At 36.5% G+C, this 24,562-nt stretch overlaps 1 protein-coding gene across 1 annotated transcript in view; it reads left to right on the forward strand.

Moving 5' to 3' along the window:
- Positions 1-23,955, forward strand: part of ZFR (zinc finger RNA binding protein) — a 43,222-nt gene extending 19,267 nt beyond the window's left edge. The window contains 17 exon segments of the mRNA XM_009894228.1: positions 1-44; positions 801-1,019; positions 2,346-2,593; positions 3,596-3,787; positions 5,938-6,226; positions 7,174-7,367; positions 9,349-9,468; positions 10,428-10,573; positions 10,959-11,121; positions 11,622-11,827; positions 12,056-12,206; positions 13,561-13,702; positions 18,616-18,713; positions 19,412-19,507; positions 22,531-22,642; positions 22,753-22,850; positions 23,550-23,955. The exon segment at positions 1-44 is cut by the window's left edge and continues 110 nt beyond it. Coding sequence (XP_009892530.1) covers positions 1-44; positions 801-1,019; positions 2,346-2,593; positions 3,596-3,787; positions 5,938-6,226; positions 7,174-7,367; positions 9,349-9,468; positions 10,428-10,573; positions 10,959-11,121; positions 11,622-11,827; positions 12,056-12,206; positions 13,561-13,702; positions 18,616-18,713; positions 19,412-19,507; positions 22,531-22,642; positions 22,753-22,850; positions 23,550-23,729 — 2,698 coding nt within the window. The 3' untranslated portion in view covers positions 23,730-23,955.
- The last annotated feature ends 607 nt before the right edge of the window (positions 23,956-24,562 follow it).

Here is a 24,562-nt window from a genome sequence, read left to right on the forward strand (position 1 = left end):
TGCCCAGCCTCAGCCTTCAGTAGCTGAATCGCACTACCAGACAGGTGGGTGGCCTGTCATTATACACAGTCTGTGTCCTACTTTAATCCCTTAAAAACAGTTTTTTGAATATTTCACATTATCCAGATTTCTTTTTTTTCTGTTTTGTCATGTAATCTCTGTCAATGTGTAGAAAAATTTGCTGAATTTACTTGAACATTATTGTGACATTGCCATAAGTAGCTATTTCTGAGGTTTGGATTGTTACTAAATACACTCAAAACATACTTCTAGGTAAACTTCTTGTTGATTTGTCCAGAAGCCTTGTTGAAGTAGGTTCAAATAGTCAGTGGTGGGTTCAGATGGTAACTTGGTTAGAAAGACTCTCTTTTTTAAATTCTTCAGTTACTTAATCTATGTAGTTCTTTAATTATTGGTATCATGATTGCTACAAAGCATAAATCCTATTTACTTTTTTTTTACTTTAATTAGAAATAATAGTAAAGTGTGGGTGTACTTTGGTTTAGTGTACTCTAGTAAAACCATTGAATGAGAGTAAATCTGTGGCTTGCTAGTGTGAGCTGTGACATGATTAAGCAGTTGTGTGATATATGGTACACAATGCATAACCATGACTGTAAAAAAAAAAAAAAAAAACACCAAAACCCAACCAACCAACCAAAAAAACCCAAACCAAACCAAAACCCGCTTGTTACATGTTTATTCCCCAACATATTGTTAAGTATCACTTAATATGGTTTTCATTTCATTCAGCTAAAACATATCATTGTTTGTACACTTTTATTTTCTGTCCTAATTAGCTCCAAAAGCAGGATATAGCCAAGGGGCAACTCAGTATACCCAAGCCCAGCAAACACGACAAGTGACAGCTATAAAACCTGCAACCCCAAGTCCAGCAACAACTACATTTTCTATATATCCAGTATCCTCTACTGTGCAGCCAGTAGCAGCTGCAGCTACTGTTGTTCCATCCTACACTCAAAGTGCAACGTACAGTACAACAGCGGTTACTTACTCTGGTAAGAATTTTGCATATTATGTTGCTGGGATCTTTGCAGTTGTTACAGGAGAGGCTTTATATACTCAGAATTTTAGCTGTTCCTGTTTGATTACATCGTAGTCTACTGAGAAGTATTGACCACTTAAATCGTTATAATGACAAAATATTTTGCTCTGTCTTTAAAAGAGGTCTGATGTTTGTATGTGCCTGTTTTGTTACATGTGAGAATATACAAAGTGTTGTCATTGCTACATGCACAACGTTTTGTGACTTACTGAAGGTTTGGAGAGAAAAGATGGGGGACAGAAAAAATAAGGAAACACACCCCCACAAAAATTATCTGCATCCACACAAATATTACCCAGGGAAATCGGAAGGGAGCATCCTGCCATCAAACAGCAGTTACAGAGACAGGGAGGAGCAGTCCAAATAAATCTTGTAAGTTTGGGTTGGCTTACCAACCCAAATGGGATGGGAGGAAATGATCCAAAATGGGAGGAAAATGTGTGCGGACAAAAACTTTCCTTCAAACATTAGAAATCCAAAAAGTAGTTAAAGGTGAAAGGATGTTAGCTTTATGGCCAGATGGTAATCAATTGGCATATTATAGCTACCTTGAACTTTGTTTGTTTTGTTTTCTATTTAAAAAGGGATTTTAAGACTTCCTTGAGAACAGAGCCTGATCAGAGGATTAAAATAGTTGAACCAGTAGATGTAGAAAGTTTATGGGAAAACTGGCTCAAAGGTATGAAAGCCCAGTTCCCTTGGTTTATTCAACTTTGATACAGAAATCAAGGAGTGCATAGCCAGGTTTTAACAGTCAAGCAGCTTCTCTGCACTAAAACAACTTAAATCAGTGAAATGGAATGTACTAGCACTAGCTGTTTTGTCTTTTATCTTCATTTTTTCCTCCATCCTCTACATTATGTCTCTCTGTCCTGCCATTGTGAAACTTGAACAGCAAGTCTGGTTCTGGAAGACTGCTTACTTCAAGTGGCCTTTGATAAATTTTTTATTAAAATTCTTGTTACATCATACTCAGTTTTACCAGATGTACCAGGAAATTTCACATATTCTTTAGGGATGCTTTGATATATCTAACATAACTGTGTGTCTGCAAAGATGTGTCTAATGTCAAATATATTCCTGACAGAATTGGTAACTATGTATTTGTGTATTGTGAAACATCAAGAAAAATTCAGACTGCCTAACAAAATCTCAATAAATTGTTTATACCCTGCCCTCCCCCTCAACTCTTATTATGCAACATGTTTTGAATTAGTCTATTATGTAATTGATAGATAATGTACAGTGATGTAACATTTATTTTATTTTGATCTTTGAGGTACCTCTTATTCCGGCTATGAAGCCGCAGTGTATTCAGCTGCATCGTCCTATTACCAGCAGCAACAGCAGCAACAGAAACAGGCAGCAGCAGCAGCTGCTGCTGCTGCTGCAACAGCTGCTTGGACAGGGACCACCTTTACTAAAAAGGCACCATTCCAAAATAAGCAACTGAAACCAAAACAACCTCCCAAACCGCCCCAGATCCACTACTGTGATGTTTGTAAGATCAGCTGTGCTGGACCACAGGTACCTGTATTATATAATATTCTGCTATACACTTTAGTCATAATTTTTTCAGCTAAAACACTGACCCCTTTAAGAATATTTGTAAATTTTTAAAGACCTGATTCTGTACTTCTACTGAAGAAATAATTAAATGAAAATGTGCGCTATCATAGAAAGAGTTCCTATGAGAAGACCAAAAGATACACCCTCTGAGCTTGTACAGAGGAGCTTCAGCTGTGCTTTGGACTTCAGAAATATTCCAAACTTTGAATTTGATTTGCCTTTTTAGCATAGCAAACTTTTTAGAAAATACTTGTTTCAAAACTATGGAATTACATAAATTTTGTGAATGGTAAGCCTGAAAGTTAGTTCTTCATTGTATTCCAGCATCCCAGTTTAGTTTCACAGTGGGTACAAGTGCGTAAACAGTAGATACCAGTTTATGCACAATGTTTATGTGTGTGTCTGGCTAAACAGTTCTTACTCTTTAGGTAAACTTGTCATTATTTCCCACCCTTTCTGCTCAATAGGTTGCCAGTGTTGGTATAGGAACAACTATCAACTTCTGCGTTTCATTTTCAGCACAACTTTATTTGTGCACTACCTTCTTTTGAATTGATTTTTTTAGTTGTCTGGATACACTTGATCACTGTGGTCTTGTAGTTTGAGCAAAATTCAAAATCAAGAATAATTGAATGCAATGCAGGAAACTGCAGTTTTCTGATCATATCAAGTTTTCAGTGGTAATATCTGTTGACCAGGACTTGATTGAGGAATTGAGAAGTTAGAGGAGAAAAGCCCATACTGTATTACCTGAAAGTGGAATCCTAGTGGTGGAGAAGAAAATCTCTTGGTCTTAGAAGATGCCTCAGAGGTGTCATACGGAAGAAATATTCAGTATAGGAAGTATTTCATATACAAAGCATGTGTTTTATGCTATGTTCTGTAGTACACGTATTCCCATGAATGATGAACAAGCAGTGCAAAGACAGCTAATTGTGTGTGTATTGTTTATCTAAACAGACATATAAAGAACACTTAGAAGGCCAGAAACACAAAAAGAAAGAAGCAGCATTAAAAGCTTCCCAGAACACCAATAACAGCAGCACTTCTGCTCGTGGAACTCAGAATCAGTTGCGCTGTGAGCTTTGTGATGTGTCTTGTACAGGAGCAGATGCTTATGCTGCCCATATCCGTGGAGCCAAGCATCAGAAAGTAAGAGTTTTCTCCTGTTCTTATTGTACAAGTCAGTCGTATATTTTGTCCCATCATTTTTTCTCATTTTAGAGAGGAGTAAATATGCAGAAACGGTATAATTTGAATTATTTTGTTTAAAGACATATAGTTCTGCTTTTTGTTTCAAACTTACCTTTAAGCTCACTATTAGAAGGGCCTTGTTGGGAGTAAGGGAGAAAAATGTTGCCATGGCATCAATGAGAAGAGGATGTATTGGGGAAAGTATGTAAATCATAGGAAGAAGGCGTAGAGCAAGATGGGGACATGTGGTAGCATTCTTGTGTCCCCTAACTCTTTTCAAGACTTTTCTTGACATTCGTCTTGTCTATCTGATGCTGTGAAGCTTTCAGTGTGCTTTGAAACACTGAGCTGAATCAGTGCCAAGGGGCAGGACTCTTATGCATCAGTCCTTGGTATTTCTTGCAAAGAAAATTGGCGTATGGGAGCAAGGAACAATGTCCTATAGTAGACTTTATAATGAGGATGTTTGGAAGACTTTTGGTAAGCATGTTTTCCCTGCTGTTTAAGTGCAGTTAGGTGGGCATTCTGGAATAAAGACTTGGCTATGCTGTGAACCCCTGTGACCTGTGTTTTAAATATGGCTCTACAATAGTAAATGCAATGGCAGCATAGAATGTTTGCTTAGATATTACAAATTTTCCTCCTAACTCTGGATCAATTAAAGCCAGTAGCAAATACAGTATTAATAATATAGTAAACAAAATATAAATAGCAATCAAATCATGTGAAGAGTGGTTGAAGGAGCTCTGGGACTGTTTAGTTTGAGGAGGAGGAGGCTGAGGGGAGACCTCATCACTCTCTACAACTGTTTCAAAGGACACTGTGGAAAGGTTGGTGCTGGTCTCTTCTCACAGGTAATGACAGAACGAGAGGGAATGGCTTCAGGCTCCAACAGGGTAGATTTAGACTGAACATTAGGAAAGAATTTTTCACAGAAAGAGTGGTCGGGCATTGGAACAGGCTGCCCAGGGAGGTGGTTGAGTCACCATCCCTGGATGTGTCTAAGAGCCATTTAGATGTGGTGTTGGGGGATATGGTGTAGGGGAGAACTTTGTAGAGTGGGGTAGATGGTTGGACTCGATGATCCCAAGGGTCTCTTCCAACCTAGACAATTCTATGATTCTATGATTCTAATAGTTAGCTTTTATACCTCTTTGCGTCTCAAAACACTGTACAAAAGTGGCATCAGTAACATCATACCTATTAAAATAAATAAATCTCATAGCTGATTTAAAACAATTTTCCTAATATCATTTTTTGTTGGTACAAGAGCAAAAATTATAGTTTAGATAGTTTAGTCTTTAGTTTTGATTTTGCATGTTTTGTTCTTGTGGACTACATGCATTGCTTTTTCAGGTGATGGTCAGCTTTCACCAAAAAGAAGTATTATTCTATCTCAAGCATGTTGTGGAAAGGCCTCTGCTTACTATTTCTAAGAATAAGCATGTACCTCTTTACTCTATATGAGATCCCAAAGAGCTCTGAAATATGCCTCTTGCATCCTCCTCAACTGTCTCTGCAGATGTACTTTTTAAATAAAATTAAAAAAAAAAAAAAACAAAACTGTTGTGTAAGGAATCTGTTAGTTCTGCTAGGTAACCTGGAAATTCTTTCAATATGAATACTCTTAAAATACAGTGATCAAAAAAGACAGTATTGTTGAATTTGAATTAAATAACTCTTACTTAGAAACAGTATTTGGAACCAAAATAGTTCAGTGTACTACAATTTTCAGAGGGAGAGTAAAAAGCAACCAGGCAAAAAAGCAGTCATGTTAAAACAGTTGGAACAAAACGTTTTCTTGAGGTTTTTGTGGCTTGTGAGTTTATTGGTATTCTGTTCTCATCTACGCAGCTTTTGCAGTAAATACCTGAATTTCTAATGGAAATAAACAATGTGAGATAACTATTAACTATTTCCTTGTTACAGATGACAAGAGCTTTTACATGTCTGTCTTTTTTTTTTTTTTTTTTGCAAGATCACTTTTTGTAAAGAAGCAATAGCTAACTTTTTCATTATACTGATTTTTTTAATTACGGTAATTTTGTGTTACATAATTTTTCTTAGTCCAGTGAGATCATACTATTAAAATCTCTTTATTCTTATAGGTAGTAAAGTTGCACACAAAACTTGGCAAACCCATTCCTTCAACTGAACCAAACGTGGTTACCCAAGCTACTTCCTCAACCTCCACATCTGCTTCCAAACCAACTGCCTCAGCTTCAAATATAGCAACTAGCAGCAGTACTGTGAACTCCTCTGTTGCATCCTCTGCAGTGAAAATTCTTACTCCCACGGCAAATACACCACTTAACACTGCGTCCAACAACAAAACATCTTCAACCGCTGCTAATATAGCTGTAAAGAAAATATCTACACCGAAAATAAACTTTGTTGGCAAGTACAGAAGTCAGTCTTTATTTTGAAACCTAACCTATTCTATAATTTTTTTTAAGACTTAATGCAGCAGATACAAATGTATTTAGTTAGTTTTATGCATGAGTAACTCTATTGTGTTTGAGAGAATTACTGACAGGTGAAAATAAGAATGTATATGAAAGTTTTGCTTCAAAATTTATGGTGTTTTCTGCCCAGTTGTGTCCAGCTGGCCTCTTTTGGTGGCTTCTCCTGCTTTCGTACGAAGCCTCCCACCTTTGTTTTTTTATGTAGTAGCTGCTGGCGTATTGCAGTTTGTAGTGCAGTTGGTCCTAATTTCAGTTTACAATCTGGGCTGTTAAGACAATCTGCAGTAGATTGGCAGTTGATAACTGGGCAATAGAAACATCCTGGTAATGGTGGAAATCTAACAGTGGAAACTTTTGAAATGAGCATAGCAGATATTTAGAGATGGGAAACAGCTTTTCCACAATAAGGTATTCTGCTCTTGAAGGAAAGACCTATGCAGTTGCAACACCTGAGAGTATACTGCCTTTGTTAATACAGACATAAGGCTTTGATGTTCTTTTTTGGATCCATTTACAAATGAAAAAAATTACCTGATGACAAAAAAGAGATTATTAAAATAAATTCGCTGAGATGTGCCCATTCATTCTTCTCTCTTTTGAAAAAGCATGAAAATTAATAATGAAAATTGCAATTAGAAAAAGCAAGTTTTTCTTGCTAGAATAAAAACTTAGGTGTTTAAGTAACTTGAGTGTTCCTAAACTTATTGTTAAAAATCTTTAATTGCATTTAAAATATGTTTAAGTTTTAACTAATTTAGAAGACTGATAATGCTTTGGCCAGAACATTGATATTTGCAGATAAAGTCTTCAGTTTGCACATCATATGTAATCACATTCTCATCTGATGAAAGTTAACGATCTAACTTTTTTGATTTGTAGGTGGCAATAAGCTTCAGACAACAGGAAGTAAACTGGAAGAAATGAAATCAGCTGAAAGTGTTAAAACAACTCCTGCTGCTACAGTACAAACACAGGAAGTAAAACCAGACACAGCAGCTGAACCAGTGACTCCGACAACTCTTGCTGCCTTGCAAAGTGATGTCCAGCCAGTGGGCCATGACTATGTGGAGGAGGTATTAATATGAAAATTTCTATCATTTTTTAACTATTTAGTGAAAGCCTTCTCAACACGAAACAGAATCAGGGAATGGTTTAGGTTGGCAGGGACCTCTGGAGGTCATCTGGTTCAACTGGGCTACTCAGGCTGGGCTACCTACAGCCAGTCACCCAGGACCGTGTCCAGACAGCTTTTGAATATCTCCAAGAAGGAAGACTCCAAAACTTCCCTTGGCAACTTGTGCCAGTTCTTAGTCACCCTCACTGTAAACAACTGTTTCCTGGTGTTGATCTTTAAAGGTGCTTTCCAACAGAAACCATTCTATGATGTTCAGACAGAACCTCGTGTGTTTCAGTTTGTGTCCATCATCTGTGGTCCTGTCACTGGGCAACACTAAGAAGAACCTGGCTCCATCCTCTTTGCACTCTCCCTTCGGGTATTTAGATAAACTGATAAGCATTCTCCTGAGCCTTCTTTTCTTCAGGCCGAACAGCCCCAGCTCTTTCAGCCTTTCCTCACAGGAGAGACGCTCCAGTCCCTTCATCCCCTTTGTAGCCCTTTGCTGGCAACTTTCCAGTAGTTCCATGTCAGTCTTTTACTGGGGAGCCCAGAACTGGACACAGTGCTCCAGGTGTGGCCTAGGTCATGTAGGCCATCTAGATAGTCATCTAGATACAAATGCAAGTTCATGGCAAATAATGTAAGAAAAACATGTGAATTTTAAGACTGACTAATTGTAGCTCACGGCAGGGATTCCTAAAGAACTGTGGAAGTACTGAGTGTCTACTGGCTCCATCACGGCACGGTTCGTATTTCAGCTTCCCAGCCTCAGAGTTGTGCAGTGACAGCACTGCAACCTTTTCCACACTTTCAGACCCGCTTTCTTGCGACTTTCTGCACAAGCTGCTTTCCAGCTGGGTGGCCCCCAGTGTATATAGGTGCTGTTCCTCCCCAGGGGCAGGACTTTGCACTTCCCCTCGTTGAACTTCATGAGGTTCCTGACAGCCCATCTCTCCAGCCTGTTGAGGTCCCTCTGGATGTCAGCGCAACCCGCTGGTGTATCAGCCACTCCTCCTAGTTTTGTGTCATCAGCAAACTTGCTGAGGACATACTCTGCTCTGTCATCAAGATGATTAATGAAGATGTTAAACAGGACTGAACCCAGTATTGACCCCTGCTAGTTACTGCCTCCAACTAGGCTTCACTCTACTGATCACCACCCTCTGAGCCTGGACATTCAGCCAGTTTTCAATCCACCTCACTATATGCTTATCCAGCCTATACATCAGCAGCTTGTCTATGAGGATATTATGGTGAGGCTGTGTCAAAGTCCTAACTGAAGTCCAGGTAGACAATATCGACCGCTCTCCCCACATCTACCAGGCTGGTCATCTCATCACAGAAGTTTATCAGTTTGATCAAACTTAATTTCCCCTTGGTGAAGCCATGCTGACTTCTGATTATTTTCTTGCCCTGAATGAGCCTGGAAATGGTTTCCAGGATTAGCTGTCCTGGAATCACCTTCCTAAGGATTGAGGTGAGGCTGACTGACCTGTCAAGGAGGAACCTGGGTCTTTCTTGAAGATAAGCATGATAAGGCATTGAACCTGCAAAGGCTTGTGCATATGTTTATGGTTTTTGTATTGTGCGTGTTTCTTTTATGCTCAGTGGGGCATTCTTCATGTGGATGAAGTCTAATGTAAATTTTTCATGATTTGCACATTTGTGATTATTCAACTCAATATGTTCAGGCTCAAGTTTAAAACTGTGTGCTCTTTGGAATGGAAGAACTTTGTTCTTTGTTCATTACCAGACACAATAGTGTGTCTGTCAGAATTGAAAGTTCTGCTCTGCCTTCTTTCAGTTATTATGTGAATTTTTTAGCCTGTTTTGAGACAGGTAGACATTATCCAGTGTCACTGAATTAGATTAATTTTTACATCAGCTTTGTCTTTTAAAAAAAAAAAAGCTGAATGCATTATAACTTCATTTTGCAGGTAAGAAATGATGAAGGAAAGGTGATCCGCTTTCACTGTAAACTTTGTGAGTGCAGTTTTAATGATCCTAATGCCAAGGAGATGCACTTGAAAGGGAGGCGGCACAGACTTCAGTATAAGGTTAGTAGAAATGCTTATGCTTCTATCTGAAAATCCACTAGATGTCAGCTGACTGATCACATGTTCTTACATTTAAAGTAGGTACTCTGAGGAAACTGCATATAAAAAAAGGTAGAGAAATGTATTTCTTAGGGATTGCAGTCTTTAAAGTAGTAATGTAGTTGGTGAAACTATTTTGATTTGGTTTTTTTTAAACATGTTTAACATTCCTTTCAGGCAACCTTTGCAACATTAAAATATGGTACAACATATGCAAGCAATATTAGGTTCTTTGTTGTTTACCATGAGTTTCAAATAGTGTAACATAGTCGTGCTCAATGTTTTTGGCAGGGTAGACCACATAAACCCTTTTGGGAGTCATTTGAGAAACAAGTGTTGCATATTTTTTAGTCATGAAAGGAGATAGACCTGTACTGACATATGGTATGCATTTTGACATTTATAACATTATATTGGAAGAATCTACTGTGGTCACAGGAGATACAGTGGACCTTGCATAATCATGAATGGGGTGAAAGAAGAGGAAAAATTGCCAGAAAATTTTATTCAGTAACCTATGATTATGCCCCTGTATGAGGGACCCTTCAGGAACAGGGCATCAGAAAGCACATTGTAGTTAAGATGAAATGTTTTTTTCAGGCTGTAGAGTAGTCATCCTCTGCAGAATGAACAGCAAATTACTTAGTATTTCATCTAACATTTTAATCTTAAATTGCTTTGTTCTCTTATAAGTGAAGAGGGAATTCATGCTATTTGTAATACCTTGCTATTTTTTTCCATTAAAATACTGGACACAGATTTCTCTTCTTCAACTACACATTCAATGCAGTTCTAAAACTGCATTTAACTCCCCTCAATTGTATTGTAGACTAGTAGTGTGTGTTAAATATGTCAGAAGAACTCAGTAACCTTGAGATGAGAAGAGGAAAAACATTTCATTCATTATTTTTCTGAACTAGAAAAAAGTAAACCCAGACTTACAAGTAGAAGTAAAGCCCAGTATTCGAGCAAGAAAAATTCAAGAAGAGAAGATGAGGAAACAGATGCAGAAAGAAGAGTACTGGAGAAGGCGAGAAGAGGAGGAACGCTGGAGGATGGAAATGAGGTAATGCATTCTGTTTTGTCAATGAAAGAGACAAAGCTGCAGTCAGATTATCTAAAACTAACTCTGCTTCTGTAGTTGCTTATTTTGCATACTTGTTTTGGGAACTCTGTACTGTCTTGTTTTAAATTAGGTTGTCATTATCCCTCTGGGGTTTTTGTTTGTTAGTGTTCAGTTCCTCTGAGGAATACAGACTTACTAGAATTATTTTGCTGTAAATTCAGATCCACTTACAAATTAACCATTCATTTTAGTTACCCTCTAGAGTTCACTGGTATTTGCTTATTACTACTAGAAATGAGTTAATGGGGACGTACATGAATTTATTTAGAACGGTTGCAAGTATTAACTGCTGTATAAAGAGAACACTTTGATTGATGCACTTCAGGCGGTACGAAGAGGACATGTACTGGAGGAGAATGGAGGAAGAGCAGCATCACTGGGATGACCGTCGCAGAATACCAGATGGAGGATATCCTCATGGTCCTCCAGGACCTCTAGGCCTGCTGGGAGTTAGACCAGGGATGCCTCCTCAGCCCCAAGGACCAGCTGTGAGTTTCTAACTTGAGGGAAAAAAAGGAAAGAGAAAAAAAAAAAATCATACTCCTCAAACAGGAGGCACAGTTAAGAACTATAAATTATTCAGTGCTGCTTCAGGTTTTTCCATGTTTCGTAATAAAGGATTTGGAAAAGTGAAGAAGAAATTGTATGCTAATGAAACTGTGTAGGTGGACTTGTCTTCCAAAATAAGTCCACTGAAATGACAAAAGGATGCCTTAAAAACAGTGGCTACTGTTTCTTCTGAAATACAGAATCTCCTAGATTGGAGAAGACCTGTAAGATCACCTAGTCAAATCATAACCTAACGCTGACAAGCCCACCACTAAAAAGTGTCCCTGACCACTATACTTACACGACCCTTAAATACCTCTAGGGATTGAGGCTTGAATATTCTGTTGTTCAGCTACATGTTTGGTTTTTGCTTGCTTATAAAATTTGTGAACTTGAAAGCGTACCCAGATTTCAGAAAGATGGTTTCTTGTCTGTTTAGCCTCTGCGCCGCCCTGACTCCTCTGATGACCGCTATGTGATGACCAAACATGCAGCTATATATCCAACAGAGGAGGAACTTCAAGCAGTCCAAAAAATTGTTTCTATTACTGAGCGTGCTTTGAAACTTGTTTCTGACAATATGACTGACCATGAAAAAAGCAAGAGCAAAGAGGGAGATGACAAAAAAGATGGCAGTAAAGACAGGTATTTTTTTTAATTACTTTTTAAGAATTTAATCACTTTTTTCTGAAGTTTTTCCTTACACTTACCAGTGCGTCCAGGGTTTCCCTTCTTTTGGGGTTTTGATACGGTATATGTCACTATGGCCTCAAAAGTATGTGGAATACGAATTTTATTTCACTTTTCTTTCTTTGGGATTATTTTTAAGGTTTTTATGTTATTTTAAATGCAACTTTTAACTACAATTCACAGAGCTTTGAAAGGAGTCTTACGGGTAGGCGTTTTGGCTAAAGGTTTGCTACTCCGTGGAGACCGAAACGTGAATCTTGTTTTGTTATGTGCTGAGAAGCCTTCAAAGACATTACTCAGTCGTATTGCTGAAAGTCTTCCCAAACAACTTGCAGTAAGTAGCATTTAGATTTTTTTATTTGAATTTTTGTAAAAATACTGTAAAAATCTATCCTCAAGTCAAATGTCTGCAGGGCTCACTGTGCCATGTTTCATAGCTCAGATTCAGTTTCTTTCAGTTTTCTGAGTGTTTCCATCTGAATTCAGGGACTATGCTGCATGTTTTGTTTTCTGTATGTTGTGTGCATACAAGTGTAGGTGTTTAAGCTAGGTGTCATATTTACATCATTTAATAGATTTCATTTAATTGGAAAATAGAAATGAACAGAAGAAAGGCTGTTGCTCAGTTACCAGCAGCGATAGAGGTAATTTGTGCAGTGTTACAGGAAGCTTGCACTGCCTGAAGGTCAAAGTTCTCCATTAATGCCAGTCTGTTCGTGCTTACATCTTGTTTCCAATTTGTATGTGTCAGTGCTTTGTAGTTCTGCAATTAGTTAACGGTGTCTTGTGGTTGTTTTTTTTTTTTAAGTTTAGCACTTTAAAAAAAAAAAAAAGTACATGCAGTCATAGAACATTCAGCAGAACTCATATAAGCCATTTGCTCTATTTCTGAAAGTATAGAATAAAGTTTCTACTGAGCAAAGCCTGTCCGCCATCATTACAGAATGCTTGTCACAGCATTAGTATTTAAATACTGTCTGGTAAAATAATCTTGAGTTTGCTCTGGTTTGAAGTAACAGAACAGAAGAAAATTTTAAAACTGCATTGGCTTTGTGGAGAAGTCACTTGCCCTGTAGTTTGTGGAAGAAGGTGACAGATGTGCCTACAGCTTCCTTTTTGGGGTCTATAGAGTTATTAAATCTAGTTGCAAGAAGTAATTTGGAATAACCACCTTGTTAGTTACTCTTATGTTATTTCCCTGGTGTTTATCTTGCCCTTTGCTGTTACTGTGTTGTGACAGCCAAGTATAGAATGGGTACTTAGCAGTAGCCATCTTGTAACTGCAATCCTGAACAACAACCACTGCATCTTTGTGCTTTTTAAAGGGTACTATGTTCCAATGGGAAACATATCCAGCTGACATTTTAAGTGGCACTGAGGCTTTTCTTTATCTTGAATGCTGTCAAGGTTGTTCTTATGTAACTTAATTGTGTAAGGATTTCCTTTCTGGGTAGTTTTTCTTCTTTTGCATGCTTGGTGACTGCTGTGTATTTTCATTGATTTGGAAACAGTATGCAGGTTCACATATATATAAAAATTGTGTATAGTCTGATTTCTTTGAATACGGAGGTATCTGCTTCGTATGTGACGTTTCTGTCTTTCTGTTAAAAAGACTGTCAAAATCCATTTTCTTCTCCGTACTTTTATTGGTAACATGCTAATGGAAATTTCTGTTTCTCGATATTTAGGTAATAAGTCCTGAGAAATACGATATCAAGTGTGCAGTCCCAGAAGCAGCAATAATTTTAAATTCATGTGTGGAACCCAAAATGCAAGTCACTATCACACTGACATCTCCAGTCATTCGGGAGGAGAACATGAGGGATGGAGGTTGGGAAGTTGTTGAAGATGTTGCTTCTTTCTCACTGTTTTTTTTTATGTATATCTATTCTGCTTAAGATGGCATTAAGGTCCTGGAAGGCAACATGCTGGCACATGTATTTGATCGAAACCTTGTGTTTTAACAACCAGTCTCAGTAGAGAACAGTTGGTTAAAATAAATGTTTATATGATGTGTTTATTTAATTTTTAAAATTTCTAACTTTATGTCCAACCTCAGCTTTCTGGAAAAGGTACAAATTTGACTATTTTTTCCTGTCCTTTAAAATTATGTGGAAAACTATGTATTTTATAGCAAGTGGCTATAAACTGGCTTTCTAGAGCAGTCTTGCCCTAAGAGAAAGATTGTATGGTTTTAGAAAATCAAATCACAGGTTTTTGGGTTTAAACTGGATCAGTATTACCATCACTTACACATTCCAAATAGCAGCACCACTTAAAATGCACTTTTAAAATACTTTTGATGGTAACAGCGCTTCTAACTTTAAAAGGCAATGCGATTTTTTCCAGCTCTCTGAGGTTGCTTTTTGGTCTGGAGTGCTTTTTGAGTATATTTAGGCTCCTGGTATTACAATCAGTCTTCTATCCAACTGGCAAACCCAGATTAGTACAATAAGAGAAATGGCTTTGTCGTTGAGCTGAAGCAGAACGTGGAGCTTGTAAATCAATTTATGTTTCTGAAGTCCGCAGTTTCTCTGGTGCCAGCAGTGTTGCTTTAGGGTCTGTTCTGTAACACTTTCAAAGCTCCGGAAGCTTTTAAGCCAACAAGCATGATTAATGTCTGCAGTACATTGGTTCTTTTTGTTTACGGGTCAGATAAAATTAACTTTTGTTTCCTTTTAATCCTGTATTTTCATAGTTGAAAGAGATCATGGCAAACAGGGTTCTGGTGTTTGACAGTGAACCTACAAATAGGAAATATGAGGCTATCTTAACACTTCTCATATGCAGGTTGAAAAAAATTGTATGTGTGTATGTATACATGTGCTTGTGTATATACGTATTTATATAAGCCACAGAGGTTTTTTTATTTCATTTCATCATTACATGTCCTCTAAAATACATGAGGTTTTTATATTGCATTAGTAAATGTTCTGTAGCTGTGACTAGTGCATTGTAAGCAAGCAGTGTTAACGAAGTCGTCCTATGTAATCAGAAGGAAAAATTTCAAGATGCATTCTCTGGTTTGGATGACTTCTGAAGAGTCTTTAAGAGTGTTTTGTACATGACTTTTAAGCTGTGCATATTATTCTTAGCTACAAAGGCTTTATACATGTACTGTCACACCCAACCAATTCTACTTCTTTTTTTTTTGACAAACATAACTCTTGATTTGTCTGTGCTGAATCAGACTTCATATGTTATTTAAGTTCATAAAAATACTTTAACTTAGAAGATTTGATTACTAGGATTAACCGTTAAATGAAGTAAACCTTAAACACCATGTTTATTTCTTAATGTACTCTGCAAAAGTGCAATATTGATTCCTGCCACAATACTTAATTGAAATTAAGTGGTTTCTGGTCTAAAATTCTATGATCTGGACTAAAAATAAATTTCAAATTACTACCATCAATCCCTTAATTTTTACTAACTAAAGGAAACAAAGCTGTATTTTTGTCTGACCCACACTTGAGTTAAAATGATCATTGTGAGTTTATTCACTGTTGAATGCAGTACTGCCTCTAGGCAAGCAAAATCAAGTTAGGTTTCTCTTCAAGACACTGAGCAGTATAAACTGGATGTGCAGAAAACTTCACTTTTGAAACTAGCGCAAATAGAAGACTGAATTGCAAATTATTGCAGCAAAGAAGGCCTTATTACGAAGACTGCAGCATATTTGCTGCAAAGTATGTGTTTGTGTTTTTTCTTACTGCAGCTTCTCATGCTCTGTGTCTTACAATGGTTTAAAGTTTTCATTTTTTTTAGCCCGCTTGGGGAGCTAGTTCAGGTGATAAGGAAGGCTTTACCGGAAGAACCAGTTTGAGTAAAGACGAGACTGAGACTTGCACGTGGAGTAGAATCAAGTTTGATGTGTAATAATCCCATTACATGATAAAAGGCTAAAAAAAAATTACAGTGAAATAAAATTGTTAACCGCATAGCTACTGTTTCTTACAGTATTGTGCGTTTGACAGTTTACCGAATCTGATATATTCAAAGTGCTCTAACCCCTGCTGTGGAGTCTCTCCTTCCGCAAACAAAGTGTACATACTTATAAACACATATACGTATGCGCGTGTGTCTTTTTTATCCTTAGCTAACAGCCCCGGTCCAAAGCCTTCTAGCAGAGGGACTTGATTCCTGTCAGGGGTTGCTGCCAAGACATCGGAAGGATTTTTGACCAAGGTTTTCTAAAGCTCAGTGTCACACCTGCCATGCTTTACCAAAGGAGGGGGTTTGGATGCATAGTCCTAGCATCTACTGTTACTTTGTGTGGTTTTTTTTTTTTCTCTTTTTGTCTTTGTCTCTCTCCTAGAATTAAGCAGTGTTCACACTAGTCTTGAAATAGTTGACTGGGTAAAATGTATTTCCCAAAAAAACTTACCAAAATTGGTATACCTGTTAACTTTTAATGAAGAGGTAGTGTGGACACAGCAAGTCTAACTGAAGATTAACCCCTTATATTTAGGCTAGTAAAAAATTAAGTTACATAGGGTAAGAATTTGAGCTTGTGTTTTGTAAATTAATTCAGTTTTTTGTCTTAGCTTAACAGGGTGGTAAGTTAGGCATCAGAATTTAGTTAAATAGTCTCTAAGGGGTTAATCCTGAAATGTGAAACAGATGCAAAAATCCACAGATTAAATATTACAAGAGTTTCCTTGATACATTTTTTCAGTCAATGTATTCTCAGTGCAATAGGTGCCTTGGCAACTGCTGACTTTCAGAGTCTTCTTAAGCTTCAAGGATGTTCATATGATATCTATTAGTAGCACATTTTAGAACAGTACTGACTGATTCTCTTCTGTGCACTTAATCTGTAATTCTTTTTAGTAAAATAATTTTCAAAATTGAAGTTTTTCAGAGCTAGAAGTAATTGGAGTTTCAAATTATATAATGAATTATTGTGCTAAAAGTTTGCACAGTGTCACCTATTTGCATATTAGTTTTAGATGAATGTAAAATATTGACTGATTAGGCTACTAGAACCAACAACCCATATTTTTATTTTTAATTTCTCAACCTTACTTTGCCACTTTTTTCCCGCTGTGGGTTTTCTCTAAATGTACTCATTTCATCAGTTATCTTACCTGGCACCTCTCTTGTACAGGTTTGGGGTTGGTTTTTTTTTTGTTTGTTTGTTTGTTTTTTAAAGGAAATGCTGCTTTAATGTCTTCATTTGCTCTATAAATGCCTTGTTAGCGCAGATTTTCATCTTTCCACTTTAACATATAGTCCATAAGTTTGAATATCTGTATGAGAAGATACCTATGTTCTTCTCAGCTTCATTTTTATTTTGAAATCCTCCCCCTTTTAGCCCTGTGCAGAGCAATGGGACTATTCTATTAAAAAAATGCTCAAATCTGAATCTAGTACTTCAGATTAAATTTAATTATATTGCAGAACCATATTAATTCATGGCTTTTTAGCTCTCTGTAGAGTATCCTCCTATTTATTTTACATTTGTGTAAAATAGGTGGTTTCAGAGCTCTCCTTCTGCAGCACCCATACAAGCTTCTCCTTGCAGGCATGTTTCATGAGTCTCAAAGTGTATTTTTTAAAAATTTTATTCTCTGACTTACCTAAATTTGTATCTTGCTGGAGTAAACTATATTGTTCCATACCACCAGCTCCTGTGAAATAAGTGCCATTGATTGAGGGCTTTTTGTTTCATCTTACCTGGTGTATCACCAGTTACGCTACCAATAGACTTTGTTACTAGTCACAATAGTGATTTTCCTAATTAGTGAAACAAAGAACTTCTAAAGCTGATCACTGCATAATATCTGTACAATTTTTAAGTAACCTGAAGATACTATTTCACATAGTTCAGTGGTTCCAGTTTCATTGATTAAACCACTTCCAAAACGGACTGTGGTCTCTTCCTTTTTGGTAACAAAGCAATCAGCTTGGTAATTAAATCTGTTTCTGAACATTTAAATATACAAGAACTACTATATTTTCTTTATTGTCTTTCAAATGTTTTTTAAACTATTCCTTCTATTCCTTGCTTTTCTTTATCCTGCTAAAATGAATCTTAAGCGAAGCAGTCCCTTTTCAGATCCTTCCTTGAATCCTAAATGATATTGGAGCACATGTATTGTGGGCTAAGGAATTTTCTTTATAAGAGGAAGAGAGAGAGCACTAGAAAATAGTGGAACTCTCTAATATTGAAGAACATTTCACGTTCCTTTAGTCAGGTTTTTAAAGCAAAATAATGTCAAGTTTAAGGTATAAGACAAATGACACCGTTACTAAACACCTAGTGCCTTGAAGATTTGTTATGCTTTTCTTTTAAAGAATAGGTTCCAAGTAACGTGACCATTAAAATTTACAAGAAACTAAGTTTGAATGTTTCTACTTGGTTAAAGTGGATTTTTGTGTTCCTTCTGTCTTGTGTTCTCTGTGCTGGTGCACTGTGTCCAACCATCCTTCCTTCAGTATTTAATTTTAGGGGTTATGTGTTTTTCCAGTGTTAGCTTAAATAAAGAAGTACTACGCATTGCATAATCTGCAATGCATTTGAAAATAACCTCAGAGCTAAAGTATAATATGCTCTTGATCTTCATACTGGGTTGATGCCCTAGTCCTAATTGAATGGCTTTTATTGAACATTTACACTTGTTCAAGGGTTTAAACTTTTAAATGGCATGTGTGACATTGAAGCTACTTTAAGGAAGTGTCTTGCTCACCTGGTCAAACACCCATTCCTCACTGCATTTTGCCAATTCAATCCATTTTAGATGTAACCTCGGGTATGGTGAAAGACCCACCGGACGTCTTGGACAGGCAAAAATGCCTTGACGCTCTGGCTGCTCTACGCCACGCTAAGTGGTTCCAGGTTCGGAACATCATTTTACTTTCTTCTTGTAGCCTTATGAGAGATTAGTTCAGTTGCAATATAAATGTTTAATTGTGTGAAAACACTCAGCGTTGTTCATGCTAATAATACTTAATATTTTTCTGGTCCCTAAATTTAAATGTAGAAGGTTGAGTATGGAGGAACTGCTTTATGCAGTTATTGCTCATTTGACATGATTTTTTTTGCTGGTCATTGAGAAGGCGATGTTGAAAGCTTGACTCGCTTGGGGTGATCATATGTTGTAGGGAATGAAAGGTGAGAAGCAACTGTTTGGTTTAGTGACTTTGCATTCTGGCAAAGGCACAATAAAGAAACCAAACAGATTCCCTTGACCTTTCAGTCTCTATACCTATTTCTTAGATCTTCACTTTATCCTTTTTATTTCTAATGTAGAAAGATACTGTATTTATTGTTACAAGTGAACACAGGTCAAAGTGTACAGGGGATCAAGAAATGTTATTCTTGTATAACCTGTGCACTTTGACTTCTACCACCTTAAATTACTAACCCTGTATAAAATACTGCTGTAAATGGCAGCTCATGGAATAAAGTTGTAGAATGATTTGTTTCAATCTTGTATCTGAGCTTCCATTGAACAGTGGTGTTTTAATCTTTCAACAAGTCCTATTTGCTGTAGGTGCTGGGATTAATCAATTTGATTTTGTATTGCTCTCAAGGCTAGAGCTAATGGTCTGCAGTCCTGTGTGATTATCATACGTATTCTTCGTGACCTCTGTCAGCGGGTTCCAACTTGGTCTGATTTTCCAAGCTGGGTGAGTAATGTTCTTTTGAATGAGTCTTTTTAGTACACATGGTACCGCAAGTAAAGCATAGGGAAGTTTTACTACAGTTTTTAAATGTAGATTTTTTTTTTTCAAGAAGTAATGAAAGGGTTTTTTTGTTGTTTTCCCCAGCAAATGATCCAGATTCCTTCTAAAAATTTAATTTTCTGAATTTTTGTCATTTGGAGCTGGACTTATTTATTCATTTTTGCCCAAGAGGAATTTTCCTGTTCTTTTGTATTCTTTGTGTGTAGCAGTCCTATTCTAGATTTTGGCATTTTCTTTTTCCTTTGATCTGTATAAAAGAATCTTTTTTTTTTTTTTGTCACCTATTCTGAATTGCCTGAGTTTACTGAAATTTATTTAAAATAATGTCAGCTGTGCCCAAGTAGTTCTGTGATAACAGAAAGGCTACTTGAAAGAATGAATCACAGTATTTCCTATGATCATTAATACGTCCGTTCCGCAAGACGAAATACCACAATACTTCAGTACAGTCTGTGGATGTGTCATCATTAGTATTTTAATCAGTGTCACTTAAATCTGTAGTTTGTACTGGGTTACCTCTCTGAATTCTTGCAGCCGAGTGTGCTTGGAGCATTCCTGTTGCATTGACCATCTTAAATGATGCTCTCCAGGAGTGCAGCTGTGCTCCAGATATTAACAGATGTTCAATCTGTAGACTGGACAAAGTCTGAAACAAAATCTTTGAAACATGTATAGTGTGGAAGTAAACTTAGCTCTGACTGTTTTGTTTCACAGACAAAATCCTGTTGCACTTTGCTGCTTTTCAGTTTTGGCAGGAAGAGTGCTAATGTTGTCAAGACAGTTTGAGCAGTTGGCATTATTTCAATGAGAAATGTTTTACAACTGGACTAAGCTTGCAGGCAATTTTATTAAACTACTTCTGATAATATTTATTGCTTCTGGAAAAAATGTGGAACAGTAATTTCTGGTTTTTAAATATTTAAAGTAAAAAAAAGTAGTGCCAGTGCTACATTTCATGAAAAATACTCTGTCAAATGTAGCTTGAAAGAAGCTAAGAAGTATGTAAGTGCGCTCTTAATATTGCTATGATACCGAGTTGACAAAGAATAAACCCTGGCATATGTTTAGAAAATCATCCTTCAACTGTTGCAACACAGAGCAGGCACATTGATGAAGAACAATGAATGCTGTTTCTTATTTCTCACGTTATCTGTTCTGAGGCACATCCAGAAGGGAAGAGAGGTATGAAGCAGTGTGTCAGGCCTAGCTTTATCTCAGTTCTCTCCAGAAGTGATTCCTGATTTGGTCCTGGTACCTTATGCGTTGTCAGTGACATGGATCAACTTTGAAGTCTGTGTAGTCAGCTGTTCTTTTGGTCCATCGGCAAAGTCTTACTGATAAAAACAGAATGAAAATGGTAATTTTTCAATATATGTAATTTCTGCCAGTCACAGATAGAATTTCACAGATTGAAGAACTATATTTTTCTGGATGCAGAACTTCTCCTAACCTCTATGCTAGAACCCCATTACAAACCAAAGAGATGCCAGAGCTTTTCAGAAAGAACCTATGTAGTTGTAAAAATAGGCGATATTAATAAGTCCAAATAGGGACATTAGTAGCACCCTCTTTATTTACCTAAAAATAAAAACGAAATTAGAAGAATTTTGTCAAGTTCCTGCAAGTTAGAAGGAACTATTATTCAAGGCTGATTTTTCAAACTTGAAATCCAGCCTTTTGTGCACATTAACATGAGGGCATCCTAACTTGCATTTTCCTAGGATTAAGTTGCAGATTCTGTGTATTGTATTGTATGATGATCCAAAAGAACTAGATTTGAATAAATGCAAGAACATGATCTGCTTTTTTTTCTTTCCTGCTGTATTTCGGTTCATACTTGAAAACAACTAAATTGCTGTTGCTAAACCCTGAGTGATACAGTGGGAGTATGGAAATACCATGCTCAAGAAATGAAATTTGTCATTTAAATGGAGCTAAAATAGAAAGGAATGGGCACCCTTAGTGAAGGATTGTAATCAACACTGCCTGTAGTTACTTGCATGCGTCAGAAAAGACATTTACTCCTGGCAAGTAAAAATAAAAGGCAACATTTGAGCAACTGTAAACTTGGGTGCAGAAGAGGAGGACCAAAAAACAGACCCCTCAAAAAACCCACGAAAAAACAAGAGACACATTCTTAGAGAATTAGAATTGCCAAACAGGTAGTATTGAAACACCCATTTAATGCTGAAATAAACTAAGGAAAGCTATTCTTTACTTTTTGCAAATATCTTTTATATGTTTTTTCTGGAAAAAAAATATTGTCTAATAAAAGTAAACAATGGAAGTATTCACAGAAAAAAATATATTTAAAATACAGCTAATAATTTAAACCGTTTTAACTATTATCAAACAATGTATACGTTTTAGAAAACCTGTTTATCATCGAGGTTTTTTTACACTTGTTTAACATCTTGAGTTAGTGTTAGCCAATATCTGGGAGAACTTGCTATGAACTTCAGTTTTGCTAAATTGAAAAACTAGTAACCACTTAAATGTTAAAAGTTCATTAAATTTTTGGTACTTTAAGTTTTCTGTCCTCGTGTAGAAAAAAATATTTTTGTATAGGATCCTGTTAATTTCATTAGCTATACTGTGTCCTATTTATTCATGTGTGGCTGACAGATTTGGGCAACCCACCATGTTTCATACTCTCTCTTAGAAAATGACTGGACAAATTGTCTGCCTGCATATGTAGGCTACTACTGTATACGTTCCTTTTGAACAACTTGTGATGAGAAGCACCATATTGGTATTAGTACTCAATATTAATCTTGCACCAGCTTTCTTTTATTCATCTTTATAAAATACCTGATTTCTTTTCATTTTAACTGAAAGCGTTCTGTGACGTGTAATGTTCTTCAGAATTCCGGATTCGAAAGTTCTGTTTTGAACAACAGTAACAGCTTTTTTTTCTGCTTTAATCCATCTTCTAAATTGGCTGGCTTTTCTTATTGTTGGTCTAGGCTATGGAGTTGCTTGTGGAAAAAGCAATTAGCAGCGCTACTGGACCACAGAGTCCTGGGGATGCATTGAGAAGAGTTTTTGAGTGTATATCTTCAGGAATCATCCTTAAAGGTAAGTTACATTTGATCAGTGTCTGTATACTTATGCTTAACTAATGTTAAATCTGTAATCTTGGTTGAAATAAGGTAGAGAAGTGCTACTAATTATCCTAATCATTGTAGGTGGTCCTGGCCTTCTGGACCCTTGTGAAAAAGATCCTTTTGATACGCTTGCTGTAATGACAGATCAGCAACGAGAGGATATTACTTCAAGTGCACAAGTAAGGAAACAAACATGTGAAGTAACTAAATTTCATGGCTGCTTTTTGGAGGGTTTTTGTTTGGTTTTTTTTTTAAATGGAGCTATGTGGTGGACAGGAATTTTCCTTTCCTAGAATATAGTTCAGTCTTTCAGATGATCGGTCTTAAGCTATGCAATAAAAATGTCACAACAGTGGATGTATAACACTGTTCATTTTTGCACTAAAATTAACATATTTTCCTGAAGTTTGAAGCACTCTACAGCAGTATGTTATTAGATTTAAAATTACATTGGCGTTTAAGATCTTATTTATAAATCTGTGTAAGTTTAATTTTTTTATATTTAATGTATCCGCTTACAGTATTGACCATTCATGCTAGCAGTTTAAGAGGTAACTGCCTCTACATCTTCATTTGATCCTTTTGCTAAAGATTACTACCTTGTAACAGGACATGTGACAAGCCTTGGCTGCTTCAGTGCAAGTCCAGCAGCTAAAAGACATGTACGTTGTTTTTTAGCTAAGATGGTGTACTTCGTACAGAAGCAGCAAATGTGACGTACACATTTTATTGTGTTGACTTGGTTGAGGGAAGAAAGAGGGGATAACGAGAGCCAAGGATAACATACATTGCTAATGTTCTACATTAATTGTTAGACAAAGTACTCAAAATTGACGTTTGTTGCTAACACAAATAACTTCTTTCTACCCTCTTTCTAGTTTGCACTGAGACTCCTTGCATTCCGTCAAATACACAAAGTTTTAGGAATGGATCCGTTACCACAGATGAATCAACGCTTCAACATCCATAATAATCGTAAAAGGAGAAGGGACAGTGATGGGGTTGATGGATTTGAAGCAGAGGGAAAAAAAGACAAAAAAGATTATGATAACTTTTAAAAATGCTTGTCATCAGTGCTAAGATCAAAGGTGATAAAAAGTCCATTTGTTGCCTTGCTTTTACTTCATTCATAATAATGTCTGTCTAAAACATCCAAAACCAACTTGGAAGTTAGATTTGGAAGAGAACAACGTAGCTCTTCTGTGAGATTCTGAATATTTTAATGGATGTACTGTACCAGACAAATTATGGATGGAAAGACTTCAAATGGAAACTCTGTCATAGGGAAGAATAGTTTTCCCTCATTGCATTTTCTTTAAATGTGTTGCTAAGTTTAGTAACTTTTCTTCTTTTTTTTGTCTTTTTTATTAACAAGTGCGTTGTCTTCTTATCTTGACTGTATTTAATGCTTCTGTTGCTTTGTGTATTTTGATTTTTTATTTAGAAGGTTTTTTGTTTGCCTTTGACACTAGTTGTATAAGTTACTTTGTGTTAGATAGTATAAACTGTTCCCCTCCCAATTAATATTTTACAGGACTCTTTTTTTGTAAAGTGAGACTGCAGGATTATGTTTTTTTCTAAATGTGAAGGGGTTACAACACATAATTATCCTGCCATTTGAGTGCTCAAATTTAAATGTTTTTGCCAATCTTGTGGCATTTGTCTCCTTAGTGTGATATAACAGTGTAATTAAGACAAATTTGTGTTAATCTAATCAAGTTTGCTGTTAGTTGTGCATTAGCAGTATAAAAGCTAATATATACAGTATGGTCTTGCAACAGTTTTAAAGCAGCTGCATAATTGATCAAAGTTTTGCATGATGTTTTTAATAGAAGGGCTTTTAAGACTATCATTCTAGTTTAAATGCGTAGGTCTTTGTATGATTGACTTT

This window comes from Charadrius vociferus, unplaced genomic scaffold (assembly GCF_000708025.1).
Source record: "Charadrius vociferus isolate BGI_N301 unplaced genomic scaffold, ASM70802v2 scaffold70, whole genome shotgun sequence".
Classification (NCBI taxonomy): domain Eukaryota; kingdom Metazoa; phylum Chordata; class Aves; order Charadriiformes; family Charadriidae; genus Charadrius; species Charadrius vociferus.